Here is a 19,913-nt window from a genome sequence, read left to right as displayed (position 1 = left end):
GGGGTTGTATTTTAGCAGGTGACTTAGGCCTCTTAGTTCCAGGGAAATACCAAGACATTTTTAATAATTGCAGCTTCCAACTATATGGGAACAGTTTGGGGAAGGCATTTTTGTTCTAGTATGATTGTGCCCCAGTGCAAAAAGTAAAGCCCAAGTCCATAAAAGCTTGAGTGGGTTTGGTGAAGAAGTTAACTGGCACCACAGAGCCTGACCTCAAGGTCATCAAACACTTCTGAGGATGAACTAGAACAGAGATTGTGACCTCTCATCCATCATCAGTGTCTGACCTCATAAGTACTCTTCTGGATCAATGAGCAAAAATTCCCACACACTCCAGAATCTGGTAGAAAGCATTCCCAGAAGATGGAAGCTGTTCTAGCTGCAAAATGGGGTGTAACCCTGTTGTAACGTCTATCGATTTTAGAATGTGATGTCAAATAAATATTTTTATCCATATAGTGCTGACTAAATATTTGCCCTGTGTAATCAATATTTCATTTTGAAACAATGATTCGCCAGTTTCTGAGCCGGAACCGGAGGCTATGTATGCGTTATACATACTACCGGCCACAGTCCTTCCAGTGAGCATGGTCTCGTTCTATACACTTAGATGGAGCAAGGGCTCGCCCACTATACGGCTCTGGCCGGGAGTATGTATAACACATAAATACCCTCCAGTCCTGGTTCAGAATCCGATGAATCCTCGCAGCGCACAGTGCGTGTGCTGGGGGGATTCATAAGTCTGCAGTCACACAGAGTGACTGCAGTTATCAATTTGGACCGGACAACCCCTTTAAGAAAAAAAGGGGCCACACTGGCTTAGTTCATTAGCTGAGTCAGCCTCCTTTTCTATCTTTCAGCCATGAGCAATTATTTTTCATCACTGATAATTTTTTGCTTTTGTTTTTTTTTTTTTTAGGGACCAAACTCTTCATTGGCAAGCTGTGGGAAACGGCAAGTGTTACGGAACGTGGAAAAAAGTTAGAGAGGTTGAGAGCTGCTCCTGCCCCATGGTTCATAGCTTTATTTTTACATGATGTAATAACCTGTTGTAGCGCCATCTTAGGAAAAAATATGTTATATTTTTGTAAATATTAATGTTTAAAATACTAACATATACAGTAAGTACTTCCATCAAATAATGAAAGGGGCGTCATAACTGGTTTCATACATAACTGGTGCTATTAGTGGGCGGCCCTATCAACCCTATAATTGTAGGGCTCTGTTTTCTTAGAGCCTGTAAATATATATATATATGCTTTTCTTTATGGTAATTGTTTTGTCATTCTAAATTGTTGTTGACATGCCAACTGTTCTTTTCTATTAAAGTATTACTATTATTTGGCAAACTTACGGTAACTGCCACTATTCTAATTTTTGGATCATAAACAACTTTTGTTATGAATGTATACTGTTTTGTTATAATGCACAAAGATAACTGTAAAAAAATAAAGTTATAATAAAATATTTTATGTAATAATGTCGTAGTATAGGATTCAGTACTGAAAGTCATATTTGTGCCATAAACGTAACAGATTATTTTTCCTCTTCAGGTTTTCATTTTCACTTGTTTATTATGTAGTTGTATTTTCAGCACGTCTTTTATTACACAACTGTTTATGAGCGGCACAAATTTATTTATACAGCACAACTTCAAGGAAATCCGAATCCTTGAAGCTTCTCTCCCCAGGACAGCAAGCAAAAAATCAAGGAATGATTATGGGTGGTAAGTATTATCACATTATCCATTTCGGGCCCTTTTTACTCAGAGTGTGGCAGATATGTAAATGCACACGCACGCACGCACACAGTGGGGAAAATAAGTATTTGATACACTGCCGATTTTGCAAGTTTTACTACCTACAAAGAATGGAGAGGTCTGTAAATTTTATCGTAGGTACACTTCACCTGTGAGAGACAGAATCTAAAAATATTAAAATAAAAACCAGAAAATCACGTTGTATGATTTTTAAATAATTAAATTGCGTTTTATTGCATGAAATAAGTATTTGATCACCTACCAACCAGCAAGAATTCTGGATCTAACAAACCTGTTAGTTTTTCTTTAAGAAGCCCTCCTACTCTGCACTCATTACCTGTATTAATTGCACCTGTTTGAACTTGTTACCTGTATAAAAGACAACTGTCAACACACTCAATCACACTCCAACCTCTCCACCATGGCCAAGACCAAAGAGCTGTCTAAGGACACCAGGGACAAAATTGTAGACCTGCGCAAGGTTGGGATGGGCTACAGGACAATAGGCAAGCAGCTTGGTGAGAAGGCAACAACTGTTGGCACAATTATTAGAAAATGGAAGAAACACAAGATAAATGTTAATCTTCCTCAGTCTGGGGCTCCATGCAAGATTTCGTCTCGTGGGGTAAGGAGGATTCTGAGAAAGGTCAGGAATCATCTCAGAGCTACACGGGAGGATCTGGTCAATGACCTGAAAAGAGCTGTGACCACAGTCTCAAACATTACCATTAGTAACACACTATGCCTTCATGGATTAAAATCCTGCAGGGTACGCAAGGTCCCCCTGCTCACGCCAGCACATGCCCAGGCCCGCCTGAAGTTCGCCAATGACCATCTGGATGATCCAGAGGAGGCATGGGAGAAGGTTTTACCAGTTGGTAATGTCCTTTGTTTTTCTGTTTATTGGGAAATGTATTCCTTATCGTCTTTTTAGGGTTAAAGAACAATGTGTCTGCAGTAAAATAAGGCCAGCAGCACCAATTATGCTTAGGCTGACTTGGCAGGTTTATTTAAATGCATGCAAACAAACAAAAATAACATAACAGTAAAAAAAGATAAAAATAAACAGAAAGAAACAAACAGAAGCCTCAATGTCTGAAACATAGATATCAGTCAGCTTACCAAAGCCAAAATTAGACTAAATTCACACTGGAAAAACAGGATATGCATGTTCTCTTGACAGAGCCATTCCATACAATGAGACAAACAAACTTCACATGGCCTCCATTAGCTTCTCCTAGTGGCAGTGTCTTCGTCTGTTCACAAGAACATAGTTGTTTAAAAAAGGCATTCCCATCTCATACACTTATAGCATATCGACATGATATACCACAAATGTATAACAGTTGCGGGCCCCTATAAGCATGCTGTGCAATTTTCTGAACTCGCATACAAATGAATGAAGAGAAACCTTCACGATCGGGCCCAGCTCTCAGTGTGGGCCATGTGTCTAACATACTGTATAATTAATTAAAATTGCTCTAACTTTCCTTTTAGGGACTGGGTAAGGAGACCTCCCCCGCATACAAAACCTATAAAATGAACCAATTTTAACCCCTTAAGCCCCGAGGGTGGTTTGCACGTTAATGACCAGGCCAATTTTTACAACTCTGACCACTGTCACTTTATGAGGTAATTACTCTGGAACGCTTCAATGGATCCCCCTGATTCTGAGATTGTTTTTTCGTGACATATTGTACTTCATGATTTTGGTAAAATTTCTTCGATATCACTTGCGTTTATTTGTGAAAAAAATGGAAATTTGGCGAAAATTTTGAAAATTTTGCAATTTTCAAAATTTTAATTTTTATGCCTTTAAATCCGAGAGATATGTCACACAAAAGAGTTAATAAATAACATTTCCCACATGCCTACTTTACATCAGCACAATTTTGGAACCAAAATTTTTTTTTGTTAGGGAGCTATAAGGGTTAAAAGTTGACCAGCGATTTCTCATTTTTCCAACAAAATTTACAAAACCATTTTTTTAGGGACCAGATCACATTTGAAGTCACTTTGAGAGGTCTTTATGACAGAAAATACCCAAAAGTTACACCATTCTAAAAACTGCACCCCTCAAGGTGCTCAAAACCACATTTAAGAACTTTATTAACCCTTCAGGTGCTTCACAGGAATTTTTGGAATGTGGAAGAAAAAAATGAACAAGAAAAAATGGACCCCAAAATTTGTTGTGCAATTTCCCCTAGGCCCGCAGATGCCCAATATGTGGGGAAAAAACACTGTTTGGGCGCACGGCAGGGCTCGGAAGGGAAGGAGCGCCATTTGACTTTTTGATTGTAAAATTTGCTTGAATAATTAGCGGACGCCATGTTGTGTTTGGAGAGCCCCTGTGTGCCCAAATATTGGAGCTCCCCCACAAGTGACCCCATTTTGGAAACTAGACCCCCCAAGGCACCTATATAGATGCATAGTGAGCACTTGGAACCCCCAGGTGCTTCTCAAATTGATTCGTAAAAATGAAAGTGTTTTTTTTTTCACTTTTTCATTTTTACGAATCAATTTGTGAAGCACCTAGGGGTTCCAAGTGCTCACTATGCATCTAGATAGGTGCCTTGGGGGTTCTAGTTTCCAAAATGGGGTCACTTGTGGGGGAGCTCCAATGTTTGGGCACACAGGGACTCTTCAAATGCAACATGGTGTCCGCTAACAAATTGTCGGCTCAAATTGTTAGCGGACACCATGTTGTGTTTGGAGAGCCCCTGTGTGCCCAAACTTTGGAGCTCCCCCACAAGTGACCCCATTTTGGAAACTAGACCCCCCAAGACACCTATCTAGATGCATGGTAAGCACTTGGAACCCCCAGGTGCTTCACAAATTGATTCCTAAAAATGAAAAAAACACTTTTTCATTTTTATGAATCAATTTGTGAAGCAACTGGGGGTTCCAAGTGCTCACTATGCATCTAGATAGGTGCCTTGGGGGGGGGTCTAGTTTCCAAAATGGGGTAACTTGTGGGGGAGCTCCAATGTTTGGGCACGCAGGGGCTCTCCAAACGCAACATAGCGTCCGCTAACAATTTCAGCCGATTTTCCATTCAATTTGTTAGCGGACACCATGTCGCGTTTGGAGAGCCCGTGATGTGCCTAAACAGTGGAGCTCCCCCACAAGTGACCCCATTTTGGAAACTATACCCCTCAAGTATTTTATTAAGGTGTATAGTGAACATTTTGAACCCAGAGGTACGACACAGAATTTGTTTACATTAGGTCATCATATTGAATAAGTTGTCATTAGTCTTGAGCGCAAGTGCTCACTACTTGAGTTTGCATCGGGTACTCAGGTATGCACCATGTACAGCGTGAGCTCGAGTGACATGCTCGAGTCCCTGCTCCGCATGTTTCACGGTTATTAGACACCCAAAAAAAACATGCGGGGATCGCTCGTGCATGGCAGGCAATCCCTGTAAAGTTTTTTTGGCCGCGAAGCCTATGGGGCAGAGACTCGAGCATGTCACTCAAATACCCACGATACTCAATGCATACCAGAGCACCCGATGCAAACTCAAGTAGCGAGCACTTGCGCTCAACACTAGTCGCCATATCGTCATCTTTTTTTCTTTTGAAAAAAATCCCAACCCCATCACAACCCTAACCCCAACCCCAGCCCTAACCGTAGCACAACCCTAACCGTAGCACAACCCTAACCCTAGCACAATCCTAACCCTAGCCCAATCCTCACCCAAGAGTTTATTTTTGACGCCGTTCCTCGTGCGGTATAAGTGATTAGACGACTTTATTCTTCGGGTCGATGTGATTACAGCAGTACCAGAATCATATGGGGTTTTTATGACTGACAGCTGTCACACACTAAAAGATGCATTTTTTTGTAAAATCTAGTTTTTGCATCGCCATAATTTTGAGAGCTATAATTTTTCCAGATTTTGGCAGACAGTCATGTGACGCCTTGTTTTTTGCGGGATGAGTTGACGTTGTTATTGGTGCCATTTTCAGGCACGTGACATTTTTTGATCGCTTTCTATTCCGATTTTTGGGAGGCAGAATAAACAAAAACCAACAATTCAGGAATTGTGTTTTTTTTTATTCTGTTCCACGTGTGGTAAAATTGATAAGGTAGCTTTATTCTTCGGGTCAGTACATTTACAGCGGTACCACATTTATATCGGTTTTCTATGTTTTGCACTTTTACATAATAAAAGCAATTTTATAGAAAAAATTATTTTTTAGCATAGCTTTATTCTGAGAGCTATAACTTTTTTATTTTTCGGCTGATGGAGCTGTATGTTGGCTTGTTTTTTGCGGGACGAGATGACGTTTTCAGCGGTACCATTTTTATTTATATTTGTCTTTTTGATCGTGTGTTATTCCATTTTTTGTTTGGCGGTATGGTGATAAAGCATTGTTTTTTGCTTCGTTTTCTTTTTTTTTTTTTTACCGTGTTCACTGAAGGGGTTAACTAGTGGGACAGTTTTATAGGTCAGGTTGTTCCGGACGCGGCGATACTAAATATGTGTACTTTTATTGTTTTTTTTTATAATAATATTTATTGATGGGTACATTATATTTTTATTTTTGGTGGATTATTTTTTTTTTAATTTTTTTTTTCACTTTCTGGGTGTTTTTACACTTTTTTACTCTGTCCCACTCTGGGACTTTCACTTTTTTTTCTCTGGTCGCCTGCATGGCACAGGAATGCAGCACCATCCCTGTGTCATGCAGGCTGTCAGCGCTGGACGGGGAGAAGATTGTTTGGAGATGCACTGCGCATGTCCAAACAATCTTCCTGCTGCCTGGTGACCCGGATGTTGTCATGACGACATCGGGTCGTCATGGCAACACCCGGGAAGCCTTTGCAGACAGCGCTGGAAGCCGGAAGAGGAGGTGAGTATCTGCGATCACCTCCCCTTGCCCCCGCAATGCTGCGATCGACTTCGATCGCAGCATCGCGGGGGTTAATGTGCTGGGAGCGGTGCAGGGCCGCTCCCTGCACATAGTATCGGGTGTCAGCTGTGACAATCAGCTGACACCCAGCGGCGATTGCGCCCGCACAGCCTGTGTGCACGTGCGATCGCCATGACGTACTAATACGGGTCTGGCTCCTAAGTCCCAGGGCACAGACGCGTATTAGTACGTCAGATGTTGTTAAGGTGTTAAAGGACACCCATCATGTCCTCAAAGGCTATTGACCTGCAGATACAGTTAGGTCCATAAATATTTGGACAGTGACCAAAGTTTCATGATTTGAGGTCTGCATAACTATTTTGGATTTTAAAAGAAGCAACTGAGATGCAATTGGAGTGTAGACTTTCAGATTTAATTAAAATAAAAATATTGTGTAGGAATAGGAATTGCAACTATGTTTCTTCAAAGCCTCCTCATTTCAGGGGCTGAAAAGTAAATTGGACAAATTAACTTTACCATAAATAAAATGTTCATTTTTAATACTTTGTAGAGAATCCTTTGTAGGTAATGACTGTCTGAAGTCTGGAAGCCATGGACGTCACCAAACTCTGGGTCTCCTCCTTTGTGATGTTTTGCCTGGTCTTTACTGCAGCCAACTTGCTTGTTTGTGGGTCTTTCTGCCTTGAGCATGTGAAATGCTGCTCGATGGGGCTGAGATATAGTGATTGACTCGGCCATTTTCAGAATATTTCACTTCTTTGCTTTCAAAAACTCTTTTGCAGTATGTTTTGGGTCATTGTCTGTGTACTGTGAAGTACCGTCCAATCAATAGTGCTGCATTTGGTTGAATCTGAGCAGAAAGTATCGCCCTGTACACTTCAGAATTCATCCGGCTGCTTCTGTCTTCAGTCACCAGCAAACACCAGTGACCCAGTGCCATTGGAAGCCATGCACTGCCTTGGGGTGCACTTTGGAACATGAGCTGTTCCAAGCCTTCTCCATACGCTCTTCTTGCCATCATTCTGGTACAGGTTGATCATCGTTTCATCTGTCCAAAGAATACTTTTCCAGAACTGGGCTGGCTTTCTTTGCAGAATGTACGAAACTGTTGATTTGGTCACTCCTAACATTTCTGCTGTCTCTCTGATGGATTTCTTCTTTTTTTAGCCTAATGATTGTGTGTTTCTCTTCCATTGAGAGCTCCTTTGACCCAATGTTGTGGGTTCACAGCAACATCTTCCAAATGCAAATACCACACCTGGAATCAGCTCCAGACCTTTTACCTGCTTAATTGATGATGACTAAGAGGGAATAGTCCATGCAGCCCATTAAAGAGCTTTTGAGATAATTGACCAATTACCTTTCGTCCCTTTAAAAAGAGGCAGTTACATATTAAAGAGCTGTAATTCCTAAACCCTTACTTCAATTAGGATGTGAATACCCTCAAATTAAAGCTGAGAGTTTGCACTTTAAGCCCCTATTTATTATATAACTGTATCTTGAATGTTTTGGTAAACAGCTAAAATGCCAAAACTTGTGTCACTGTCGAAACATTTCTGGACCAAACTGTATAGGGTTAATCAATGGGTAAATAAATACAATACTGTCCAGGCCACTTAGAAAGTGTGGCTACTGGGAGAAAATTACCTTTATTCCTCTTGGGAGTTGTTGACATTCAGTCATAAAAGTGTGCCCATAGTGGCTACAGTCCCCACTCAGTACACAGTGAGTGTAGGCTGTAAGTACGCCCTGGCACTTTAATAGCTAACTCTATAGCACATCTGTGCAGTGCAAACTGTCAAATTACCAGGGAATGCTGACAACCGCTGCTGATAATGCTGTGAGCAGTGACTGTGGCCGCTCTGTCCACACCTCTACGACAGAAAGCCGGCAACTCCTAGGAGGAAAGAAGTTCATTTCACCCTGCAGCTGCGCTTTCAGAATCGTGGCTGGACAGCTTTGTAGCATTATTAACATGCAGATTAATTCTGTAACTGCAGGTTAATAGCGTTTGGGGACATGACAGGTTCCCTTTAATATGTGTATGGGGGGTCGTAACACAAGTCCTCACCCTTAACAATAGATGACGTACTTCAGGTAATCCTGCAGAGTTATCTCCTTTGGTGTCAACCTTTTCTTACTTTTACTTATATGTAAGTTGTTTTATTTTGGTTAAAAATCCCCTCAGCAATAAGGTTTTATATATATATATATATATATATATATATATATATATATATATATATATAAATGAATGCTGAGCTATTTTTTTCCTGCAGCTACTATGTATCACAATACATTATGGACTAACAGTTAAAAGATTCAAAGGCCATATAATAATAATCCATCATCAGCCTCTAACAGTTGCAGGTGGAGCGTACTAAGATCATCCACATCGGAGTGCCTACTTTGGACACAGGCTTTTGGCACATGATGTGGGCCTATCCGATCATTTCTTCTTTTCGACAGGCTGAAGACTTCTCTTTGATCAGTCCCCATTTTTTTCTTTCTTAATATCCATCCCCATTCCCATTCCAACTGACTAAAAATTTTGCCTATTTTTTTTATATCTGGGAAACAAACATGACAACACCACACAGGAGCACGCCTACCAGAGACTCTGTTCCTTGCTAGGAAATTGATAGTTACGCACTGGATGACTGATTTCCCAACATTACAGTCATGGAATGATTTAGTTAACCCAATAGTCCCATATGAAAGAACATTTTATTACACCAGGGGTTGTCCACAGAAGCTTTTTTCAAGTATGGGGTCTCTAGAATTCCTTACTCCTGGCAATCACCTCAACCTAAACGTTCTGTTCTTATTATGATACGTCAACTGTTGGAGACTGGAACGTCCCTAATGTACTTTACTTATCTGATCTACTGGAACAGTTGTAGGCTCCAATTCTCCACCTGAGAAATATAATGGAACGGGATAGTTCTGGCATCTTGGTTTTTGTTTTAATTTTTTTGTTTAAGATATTGGTTTATGTTTGACTCTGCTCACATAACAGTAATATATCGCCTTCTTCAATAGTACATGTGATTTTTTTTTTTTGAGTGTACAAGATTGATGTAAGTGGTAACTCTGCAAGATCGATCAGAATTGTAATCTCTCAATTTCATTTTACTGAATGTAATTTCATATGTGACTGACCTTGCCATATGCTGTAACTAGATATACCATGGATCATAGTATGCAATGCAACAATTGTCAATTAAACAATTTTAATAAAAAAAAAAAATAAATCAATATAAAAAGGAGCCAATCCCTTTAATTCTGTACAACATTTTCACTCCTAGAGGCTGCAGCAACTTTTCTTCAGATGATCTATATAAAACAGAAGCAGGAGGATTCCCTGGATTGTGATCTTGTAGAATTAAACACCAGGGAATCTCATTCATTGTCGACCATGTTCAGCTTCTTCATGGTCCTCCAGCGATCCTTTAGCATCACTCCAGTGCGGTTGTTGAATTCATAGTTAATTAACATTTTACTCCAGCTCCCTACTCCATATTTTTTCACTCCTTTCTTTAACAGTTCATCTTCTTGCCAAGTCCAAGGCTAAAGAAAATGATTATAAGAATTAGGTTACAATATTACTTGTATATAACAATATGTAGAATTCTAGGACATCTTCATTCATCTCTCTGTTGCGTACGCTCTCCCTTATATGATACACATAAAGGTACAGTGGACTCTTTACTAAATATACCTGTTAATTAAAATAAAAACTAAATTACCAATCACAAGCTTAATGCATAAAATCCTATATGAATCTGTATATACTGGCAGCACAATTTAATGCCTCCACTTAACTGTAGAATTATGCAACCACTTGGGAGCACATGCAAGTGTGGAGTTAGCTGCATGTGATGGCCTCACAGGGGAGACCCGGCCTTACTTTTCAGATTAAAGGTATTTTTAATTTTTTTCCCATATAATCTACGGCCATCACCTTTCAGCCCTGTGTTACAGCATTCAGGAATGCTGTATACAAGTCTCCAAGCCACCCTGCAAGACAATAAAGACCTTTTATTATGCTCACATATAGGGCGGTTGAGTCTGATCGGGGTTGCTGGTCTTGCTTTGGCGCCTCCTCTCCTTGCGATCGCCATCCTCCTTCACTGCTTCATGTGGATGACGTGTCCTATGTCATCCACACAGTGTCCTCCATCACACTCCTTTCTTTGACCTACTGAGGGCAGAGAGAAGTACGCCTGTGTGATGGGGAACACTGTGTGGATGATGTAGGACGAGTCATCCACACGAAGCAGTGAAGGAGGACGGCGATCGCAAGCAGAGAGGAGGTGACGAAGCAAGACCAGTGACGCCCATTGGACTGGACAGTCCCGTAGGCGATTATAATAAAAGGTCTTTATTTTTTTTTTGCATGGCGGCTTGGAGACTTATATACAGCATTCTGGGATGTGATCTATGAAACTGTTCAATGATAGTGGAACCAGATTGAAGTAGGACATAACAGTATGTCCTAGGTAGGGCACATGTATGAGTCTTCCCCATGAAGGACGGGTGCAGACTCTAACACAGCCAGCACCTGCCTTTAAAAAGCAGCAACCAGAGCTAGCTTATTTTATTGATATTTAACCATATAGATGCTGCCATCAATCACAGAGAGTGAAATTTAAATAGTTCTATCAGGTTTCGGCACCCATTGCCCTGTCCCTAAATAGGACTATGGAGTACTGAGGGGTTGTCACGGCATACAGGGAACTACTGAAGGTCCAGATCACCAATATGCTTGTACTCCCAGTGGCTGGGCTTCATAGATTGTTCCCTATGAATGATGTATAGGGTAATTAACAAACAATTAAAATGAAAGTTCATAAAAAAAAAAAAATAAATCAAGGAAAAAAGTGTGAATCACCTCATTTTCCCAATTCAAAAACAATGAACCTACTTGGTATTGCCACAGATGTAAAATTCTTACCTATAAAAATGTTAAATTAATTATAGCCCATATGATAAAGACAAATCGAAATGACATAATTGCAGTTTCATGGTCACTTCACCTCCTCAATAAAATGCAAGCAAAGACGATCAAATCATTGCATGAACCCCAAAATAGAAAACGTTCACTCTCAATGTGAAAATAAAAATTAAAAATGTTACTGGTCTAAGCAATGGCAAAAAAAAAAACTATTTTTTAATTATTATTATTTTTTTAAGTTTTGATTTTTTAAAAAAATTAAAATATTTAAAAAAATATATACATTTGGCATCACCACAATTGTTCTGTCCTACAGGAGAACACAGCACCAACAGTCAAATATGTTGGAAGATCGAAGATGTTTGCCTCTGGCACTGGGTGCCTTGACTATGGACGGTATCATGAAATCTGAAGGTTACCAAAGGATTTTGGGTTGCAATATGGTGCCCATTGTCAGAAAGTTGGGTTTAGGTCCTAGGTGATGGGCCTTCCAGTAGGACAATGACCCCAAGCGTACTTCAAGAAACACCCAGAAATGGATGGAAACAAAGCGCTGGAGGGTTCTGAAGTGGCCAGCAATGAGTCCGGATCTAAATCCCATTGAACACCTGTGGAGAGATCTTAAATTTGTTGTTGGGAGAAGGCGCCTTCAAATATGAGAGACCAGGAGCAGTTTGCAAAAGAAGAGTGGTCCAAAATTCCAGTTGAGAGGTGTAAGAAGCTTGTTGATGGTTGTAGGAATCAATTAATTGCAATTATTTATTCCAAAGGGTGTTCAACCAAATATGTTGAGGCAACAATTCTGTCCGGCTTATTTTTGGGGGTTTGTGTGAAATTACATCCAATTTGCCTTTTATTCCTCTGTTTTTTTGTGTTGCTACAATACACACAAAGAAAATAAACATGTGTATAACAAAACATATGAAATTGCAAGAATTTTCTGAATTAAATACTTCAGAATGACTACATATGTGTCCACCAAAGATGGAGGTTGTCAATCATTACTGTGAAAACAAGGCCAGGAGCTGACTATGGAACTGACTATGGAAAGGATTGTGAACTTTTGAAAGATGAGAGTGAAGCTGCACAAATGGAATAGACAACAGGCGGTTAACAAGTTTGATTTGCCCAACATAACTGAAGTTTTTTGGAACGATCTGCACATCCAATTTACATCACTGAACACGGCTGAAAGAAAGCCTGAGGAACTATGAACATAGAATCATAGAATGGTAGAGTTGGAAGGGACCTCCTGGGTCATCTGGTCCAACCCCCTGCTCAAAGCAGGATTCACTAAATCATCTCAGACAGATGTCTGTCCAGCCTCTGTTTGAAGACGTCCTTTGAAGGGGAACTCACCACCTCTCGTGGCAGCCTGTTCCACTCATTAATCACCCTAACTGTCAAAAAGTTTTTTCTAATATCTAATCTGTGTCTCCTCCCATTTAGTTTCATCCCATTGCTTCTAGTCTTTCCTTGTGCAAATGAGAATAAAGATGATCCTTCTACAATGTGACAGCCCTTGACATATTTGTAGACAGCTATTAAGTCTCCTCTCAGTCTTCTTTTTTGCAAGCTAAACATTCCCAAATCCTGCAACCGTTCCTCATAGGACATGGTTTGCAGACCAGTCACCATTCTGGTCGCTCTTCTCTGAACTTGCTCCAGTTTGTCTATGTCTTTTTTAAAATGTGGTGCCCAAAACTGTACACAGTATTCCAGATGAGGTCTGACCAAAGAGGAGTAAAGACCGATAATGACTTCACGTGATCTAGACTGTATGCTTCTGTTAATACATCCCAGAATTGTATTTGCCTTTTTTGCTGCTGCATCACACTGTTGACTCATGTTCAGTCTATGATCTATTAGTATACCTAAGTCTTTTTCACATGTACTGTTGCTTAGCTCTATTCCTCCCATTCTGTATATGCTTTTTTCATTTTTATTGCCCAGATGTAGTACTTTGCATTTTTCCCTGTTAAAAACCATTCTGTTGGTTGCTGCCCACTGCTCAAGTTTATTTAGGTCTTTTTGAATCCTCTCTCTCTCTTCTCTAGTATTAGCTATCCCTCCTAGCTTTGTGTCATCAGCAAATTTAATCAGTTTACCCTCAATTCCTTCATCTAAATCATTGATAAAGATGTTGAACAATACAGGTCCCAGGACGGAGCCCTGTGGTACCCCACTTGAGACATTCATCCAGCTGGATGTGAAGCCATTTACAACCACCCTTTGAGTCCGATCACTAAGCCAGTTATGAATCCACCTAACAGTTGCCTGGTCCATTGCATACTTGGTCATTTTTTCAATAAGGATGGTGTGAGATACTTTGTCAAATGCTTTGCTGAAGTCAAGATATACTATATCTACAGCATTTCCCTGATCCACCCAGTCAGTGATTCTGTCATAGAAGGAAATTAAGTTAGTCTGACATGACTTGTTAGTTACAAACCCATGCTGACTCTGGTTAATCACTTCATTCTTATCCATGTACTTACATACATGTTGTTTAATAATTTGTTCAAAGATCTTTCCTGGTATAGAAGTCAGACTCACCGGCCTATAGTTCCCTGGGTCCACCTTCTTCCCCTTTTTGAAGATAGGAACAACATTTGCTCTTCTCCAGTCTTCTGGGACTTCTCCTGTTCTCCAAGAATTTTCAAAGATTATGGAGAGTGGTTCTAAAATTTCTTCTATGATCTCCTTCAGTACTCTGGGGTGTAATTCATCTGGACCTGGAGACTTGAACTCATTTATGTTAGCTAAATATTCCCTCACAATCTTTCTGTTTACAGATAACTTGGATTCCTCTATTCCTTTAAAAGGACAATGAAGATCAGTTGATGTTACATTTTCTTTCTGAGAGAAAACAGATGCAAAATAGGAATTAAAAAGTTCGGCCTTCTCAACATCCTCTCTTACCATTTCTCCATTTTCATCCTGTAAAAATCCTATAGCATCTTTGACTTTTCTTTTACTTTTGACATACCCCCAAAATCCTTTTTTATTGCTTTTGACATCTCTTGCAAGCCTTAATTCATTGTCAGCTTTAGCTAACCTGATACGTGCCCTGCAGGATCTGCAGACTGCATTATAATCTTCTTTAGATATGCCTCCCTCTTTCCATTTAATAAACATTTCTTTCTTTCTTTTTAGCATGTGTTTAAGTTCTGTGTTCATCCATCCTGGTTTCCTTAAATGCTTCCCATTCTTCCTACTTTTCGGGATTGTTAACGATTGTGCTTTGAGAATCTCATTTTTAAAAATTTCCCATCCTTCCTGGACATTTTTGTCCTTAAGGACATCCAGCCATTGGATCCCTCCTATTCTCTTTCTGAGTCTCTTAAAATCTGCCTTTCTAAAATCTAACCTTGAAGTTTGAGTCTTCACATGTCTTCCTCCTCTAGTTATCCAAAATTCTATAATAGCATGATCGCTGCCTCCTAGCGTCCCAGCCACCTTTACCTCCTCAACCATTTCCTCCCTGTTTATAAGGATTAGATCCAAAGTAGCAGATCCCCTTGTTTTCTCCCCTACCTTTTGGAAGATAAAGTTGTCAGCAAGAGAGGATAAGAATTTGCTTGACCTGTTAGTTTTACTTGAGAGAGATTCCCAACAAATGTCTGGATAGTTGAAATCTCCCATGACCACTACGTCATATTTTTTGGAGAACTTGGTCATTTGATACATAAAGAGTTCATCCATATCTTCAGCTTGCCCAGGTGGCCTGTAGTAAATGCCTACAATGGTGTCCTTTCCGTTGTTCTCTCCTTGTATTCTTACCCAAACAGCTTCCACAGAACTCTCAGTCTCTGAAGCTTCAATCTCTGTGCAGATATACGCTTTTCTAACATACAATGCAACACCTCCTCCTCGTTTATCAAGTCTGTTTCTTGCAAATAAGTTGTATCCTTTTAGCCTTTTATTCCAATCATGTGTATCGTCCCACCAAGTTTCAGTGATTCCAATGACATCATATTCCTTTTCCTGCGTTAGTAGTTCCAATTCTCCTTGTTTGTTGCCCATGCTTTGTGCATTTGTATAAAAACATTTTAGTTTGTGATTGGTTTCTCTTCCTCCCATATTTTTATTATTTAAATTGTTTTGTCTTTGTTCTTCCTTTCCACTTCCAGTAGCAGAGATCTCAATAGTATTTGTCAGCTGTATGGCTTTTTCTGGCCTTTTGCTTCCCTTCCCACATTGTTCTAGTTTAAAGCTCTCCTGATGAGTGTAGCAAGGCGACTTCCAAATACATGTTTTCCAGTCTTCGTAAGGTGCACCCCATCTCTAGCAAGTAGTCCATCGTATAGGTAATTCATTCCGTGATCCAGAAATCCAAATCCTTGTTGACGGCACCATCGACGTAGCCAGTTGTTCACCTGTAGAATCTTATTCCACCTCATTGTTCCATGGCCATCCACTGGGATGATGGATGAGAAGACCACCTGCGCTCCCAATTCTTTCACTTTCTTGCCTAAGTCTTCAAAGTCACTGCAGATGGTTTCTAGGTCCTTTCTTGCGGTGTCATTTGTCCCCACATGTATTAGCAGGAATGGGTAGTGATCTGTAGGTCTGAAGAGTCTTGATATCCTGTCAGACACATCTTTAATTTTTGCTCCAGGAAGACAGCACATTTCTCTTGAGGTTATGTCTGGTCTGCAGATAGCGGCCTCTGTTCCTCTTAACAGGGAATCCCCCATGACCACCACTCTCCGTTTTTTCTTCACAACATTCTTCTTTCTCCATCCAGGAGGATTCTGAGGGCTTACAAGGTTATTCATTGCTGGCAAAGTCTTATTTTGCTGTATTTCTTCATGGTTCTCCTGCGTGAGAGCCTGGTACTGGTTCCTGAGCAGTATGGGTGCTGACTGCCTCTCGATCCTCCTGCTTCTCTGGGTCACATGCTTCCATTCCTCTGTTTCGTCAGGTGCAGTTCGAATTTCTTCTCTTTCTGAATCATGAAGAGATAATTCTGCTCTGTCTAAGAACTCTTCACCTTCCTTAATGATTTTCAAGGTAGTTAACCTCTCTTCTAGATTTCACAACTTTTCCTCCAACAGGGACACAAGCTTGCATTTCTGGCATGTGAAGTTTGGCTTTTCCACTGGCAAGTCTGTGAACATGTAGCAGGATATGCAGCTCACCAAATGGCTCCTGGACTCTTCCATGTTCTTACTGTTAATGTTCTGAAAACAGTGAAAAAAGCTTAAAAAAAAAAGCTTCAAAATGCGCGCGCCAGCAATGTCCTCTTTTCAGCTCCAACAGCCAAAATCCAGTGTTCTTTGAGCTCGCGGAGACTCTTCACTTACCCCAAAATGCAGTGGGAATATGCAAATTATCTCCTCAGGACTCTTCCCCTGGTTTACCGATGTCCTCTTTTCAGCTCCAACAGCCAAAATCCAGTGTTCTTTGAGCTCGCGGAGACTCTTCACTTACCCCAAAATGCAGTGGGAATATGCAAATTATCTCCTCAGGACTCCTCCCCTGGTTTACCGATGTCCTCTTTTCAGCTCCAACAGCCAAAATCCAGTGTTCTTTGAGCTCGCGGAGACTCTTCACTTACCCCAAAATGCAGTGGGAATATGCAAATTATCTCCTCAGGACTCCTCCCCTATATAAAGACTATTGTTAATGAAGAAGCCAATAATAATCAAGAGGCAGAAGAGACCCCCCTGCAGCCATGGTTAACAGAAGAGACCCCTGCAGCCATGGTTAACAGAAGAGACCCTACAGATCATTGAAAAAATATGAATGGCAAAAGCAAACAACATCAGTAAAAGACTAACGAGAGACATTCAAGCAAACAAATAACTTTACTACCAAAAGATACAGCTGGTGAAATAAAAAATTGGTGACGTGACCAATAATTAAGTGCTATTGACATGAAATTCTCACCAGATATATTTACTTAGAAAATTGGTGACATATTCAATAGTTCACCCGCTGTAAGTACAGAGATAGAAAACAAACATCTGAGGGGGAAGACCAGGAAGGCATACCAAAAGATCAAAGAGATATGACGAAGGTTTCAACCAAGACTGGGCACGTTGAAAGACGCCAACAGGAACAAACTAAGCCAGAACAGATCAAGGAAGGATGGAAAGAGTACATGGAGTACCTCTACAAGAATGACTCAATGATACTGGAAGAAATTAAGACTGGATATAATAGATAGCCAAACATCCAGAAAGACGAAGTCGTTGCTGTGATAAATCTTCTGTCAAACATCAAAGGGCTTGGATGTGACAATATTCGGATGGAGCTAATACAGTCTTCTGAAGCAGCAATTAACGTCATCACACCCCTGTGTCAACAGAAATGGACAACTGGTGAATGACCCAAGGACTGGACAAGATTGGCGTTTATTCCTATTGTGAAGAAGGGAGATAATTTCCACATTTGGTGCTATCGGACTATTGCGCTCAAACCTCATGCCAGCAAAATACTACTGATGATCTTACAAAGACTGTTACAGCCTTACTTTGACAAAGAGCTGCCAGAAGAACGGGCAGGATTCAGAAAAGGCAGAGGAAAAGAGATGGAATTGCTAACATTAGATGTATAATGGAAAAGGCCAAAGAATACGACAAGGAGATATATTTTTGCTTCATTGACTATAGCAAAGTCTTGAATTGAAGAAGGAATCAAAATTGCAGGATGAATCATCAACTCTCTTAAATATGCAGATGATACAACAATGATAGCAACAAGCGTAGATGGAATGAAAGATGGAAAGCTTGAACATGTGACTCCTACTCAATACAAGAAATACATTAACTACTGCCAGGAAAGACAGGGACACATTTGAGATGGACGGCGACGAACTGGAAGTTGTAAAGAAATTCAACCTACTCGGATCAATGATCACTCAAGATGAAGTGATGACACTGGAAGTCAATAGGAGAATAGCTATAGGCAAATCCACAATGAAGTCACTGGACAAGGTCTTCACTTCGAGGACAATTTCACTGGTGACGAAGACATGGCTGTTTTTTTCTGTAGTAACATATTGATGTGAATCCTGGACGATAAGACAGAAGAAGAATCCACGCCATTGAAATGTGGTGCTGGAGAAGGAGATTATCAATACAATTGATGGGAAGAAGAAACAAATCAATTTTGGAACAAATCAAGCCAGACATGTCACTGGAAGCAAGGATCACTAAGCTACGACTTGCCTACTTTGGATACATCATTCATATGAAAAGAGCAATCACTGGAGAAGGACAACATGGTTGGAACAATAGAAGGAATAATGCGAAGAGTAAGACCATCAACAAATGGCGTGATACAATCAAGATAATGGTGGAAAAAAACCCTGGTGGACCCATCTTGGCTTACACAAGATTGATCTTCCTACAGATCATTCATCCATCAAGTTGCTATGGCTCGAGATTGAGCTGAAGGCCATTAAATAATAATATTACCAGACATTTATCCAAACAAGACACTTTAGTAGGTGTCCACATGTTCACACAGTGTTAGGAGTGTACATCTATTCTATATGTCAGACTATGCTTTCAGCACATAACCCAAATATATCCACAGCCTATAACAGTGGATGTATGCCAAAACACTGTGCTTCTGCATTACAACAGGGTGGTATAGAGCTCTATATCTTCAATAATGTACAGCACTAAAGGGTTTCTCAATGATCTGAGTAAATTTTGGAAAATCATTCATATTCAGCAAAGTAAATACATTTTAACAAATGATCCGAAAACACATTTATAACCTTTATTCATTTTCTAATACTTTCTGGTATTAAAGAGAATCTGTGACCAGGTTTTTGTCACCTAATCTGAAAGCAGCATAATGTAGGGGCAGAAACCCTGATTCCAGTGGTTTATCTCGTACTGGGCTGTTTGCTGTAGTTTTGATCAAATCACCATTTTATCAGCAGGAAATTATCACTAGAGGACTAGTAAACCTGTAGCTAAGTAGTCCTTCATATTCAGGAGTTCTGTATCACCCTTCCCCCACACCTGATTGGCAGTTTTCTACCTATGCACAGCATACACAGAAAGCTGCCAATCAGTGGTGTGGGCGTGTAATACACAGCTCAGCATTCAGAGAACAGATATCTGCAGCAGAGAAAACAGTGATTTTATAAAAAAAAAAAACATGCAGCCCAGTGATACATCACTGGAATCAGGTTCTCTGCCCCCTACACAATGCGGCTTTCAGATGAGGTAGCAAAAACATGGTGACAGATTCCCTTTAACCCTTTCCCGACTGGGCAATTTTCAGTATTTGCACTTTTGTTTTTCCTCCTTTTATTCAAATAGTGATAACTTTTTTACTTGTATGTTAACGC

At 40.2% G+C, this 19,913-nt stretch overlaps 2 protein-coding genes across 4 annotated transcripts in view; one reads left to right on the top strand and one right to left on the bottom strand.

Moving 5' to 3' along the window:
- Nucleotides 1-1,457, top strand: part of SBSPON (somatomedin B and thrombospondin type 1 domain containing) — a 33,752-nt gene extending 32,295 nt beyond the window's left edge. Inside the window, exon 5 of the mRNA XM_073676745.1 lies at nucleotides 920-1,457. Within this exon, the coding sequence (XP_073532846.1) occupies nucleotides 920-1,037 (118 nt within the window). The 3' untranslated portion in view covers nucleotides 1,038-1,457. The remainder of the gene's footprint in view (nucleotides 1-919) is intronic.
- A 7,974-nt stretch (nucleotides 1,458-9,431) lies between these two features.
- Nucleotides 9,432-19,913, bottom strand: part of TERF1 (telomeric repeat binding factor 1) — a 51,744-nt gene continuing 41,262 nt past the window's right edge. Inside the window, exon 11 of one of the 3 annotated variants that reach the window (XM_073679444.1) lies at nucleotides 9,432-10,209. In XM_073679444.1, coding sequence (XP_073535545.1) covers nucleotides 10,042-10,209 — 168 coding nt within the window. In that variant the 3' untranslated portion in view covers nucleotides 9,432-10,041. The remainder of the gene's footprint in view (nucleotides 10,210-19,913) is intronic. The other 2 variants (XM_073679443.1, XM_073679442.1) reach the window with 2 other exon arrangements.

The sequence above is a fragment of the Phyllobates terribilis genome, unplaced genomic scaffold, assembly GCF_046119375.1.
Source record: "Phyllobates terribilis strain yellow unplaced genomic scaffold, ASM4611937v1 Scaffold_4__5_contigs__length_816908805, whole genome shotgun sequence".
Taxonomy (NCBI): domain Eukaryota; kingdom Metazoa; phylum Chordata; class Amphibia; order Anura; family Dendrobatidae; genus Phyllobates; species Phyllobates terribilis.
This window is presented reverse-complemented; position numbering and strand designations above follow the sequence as displayed.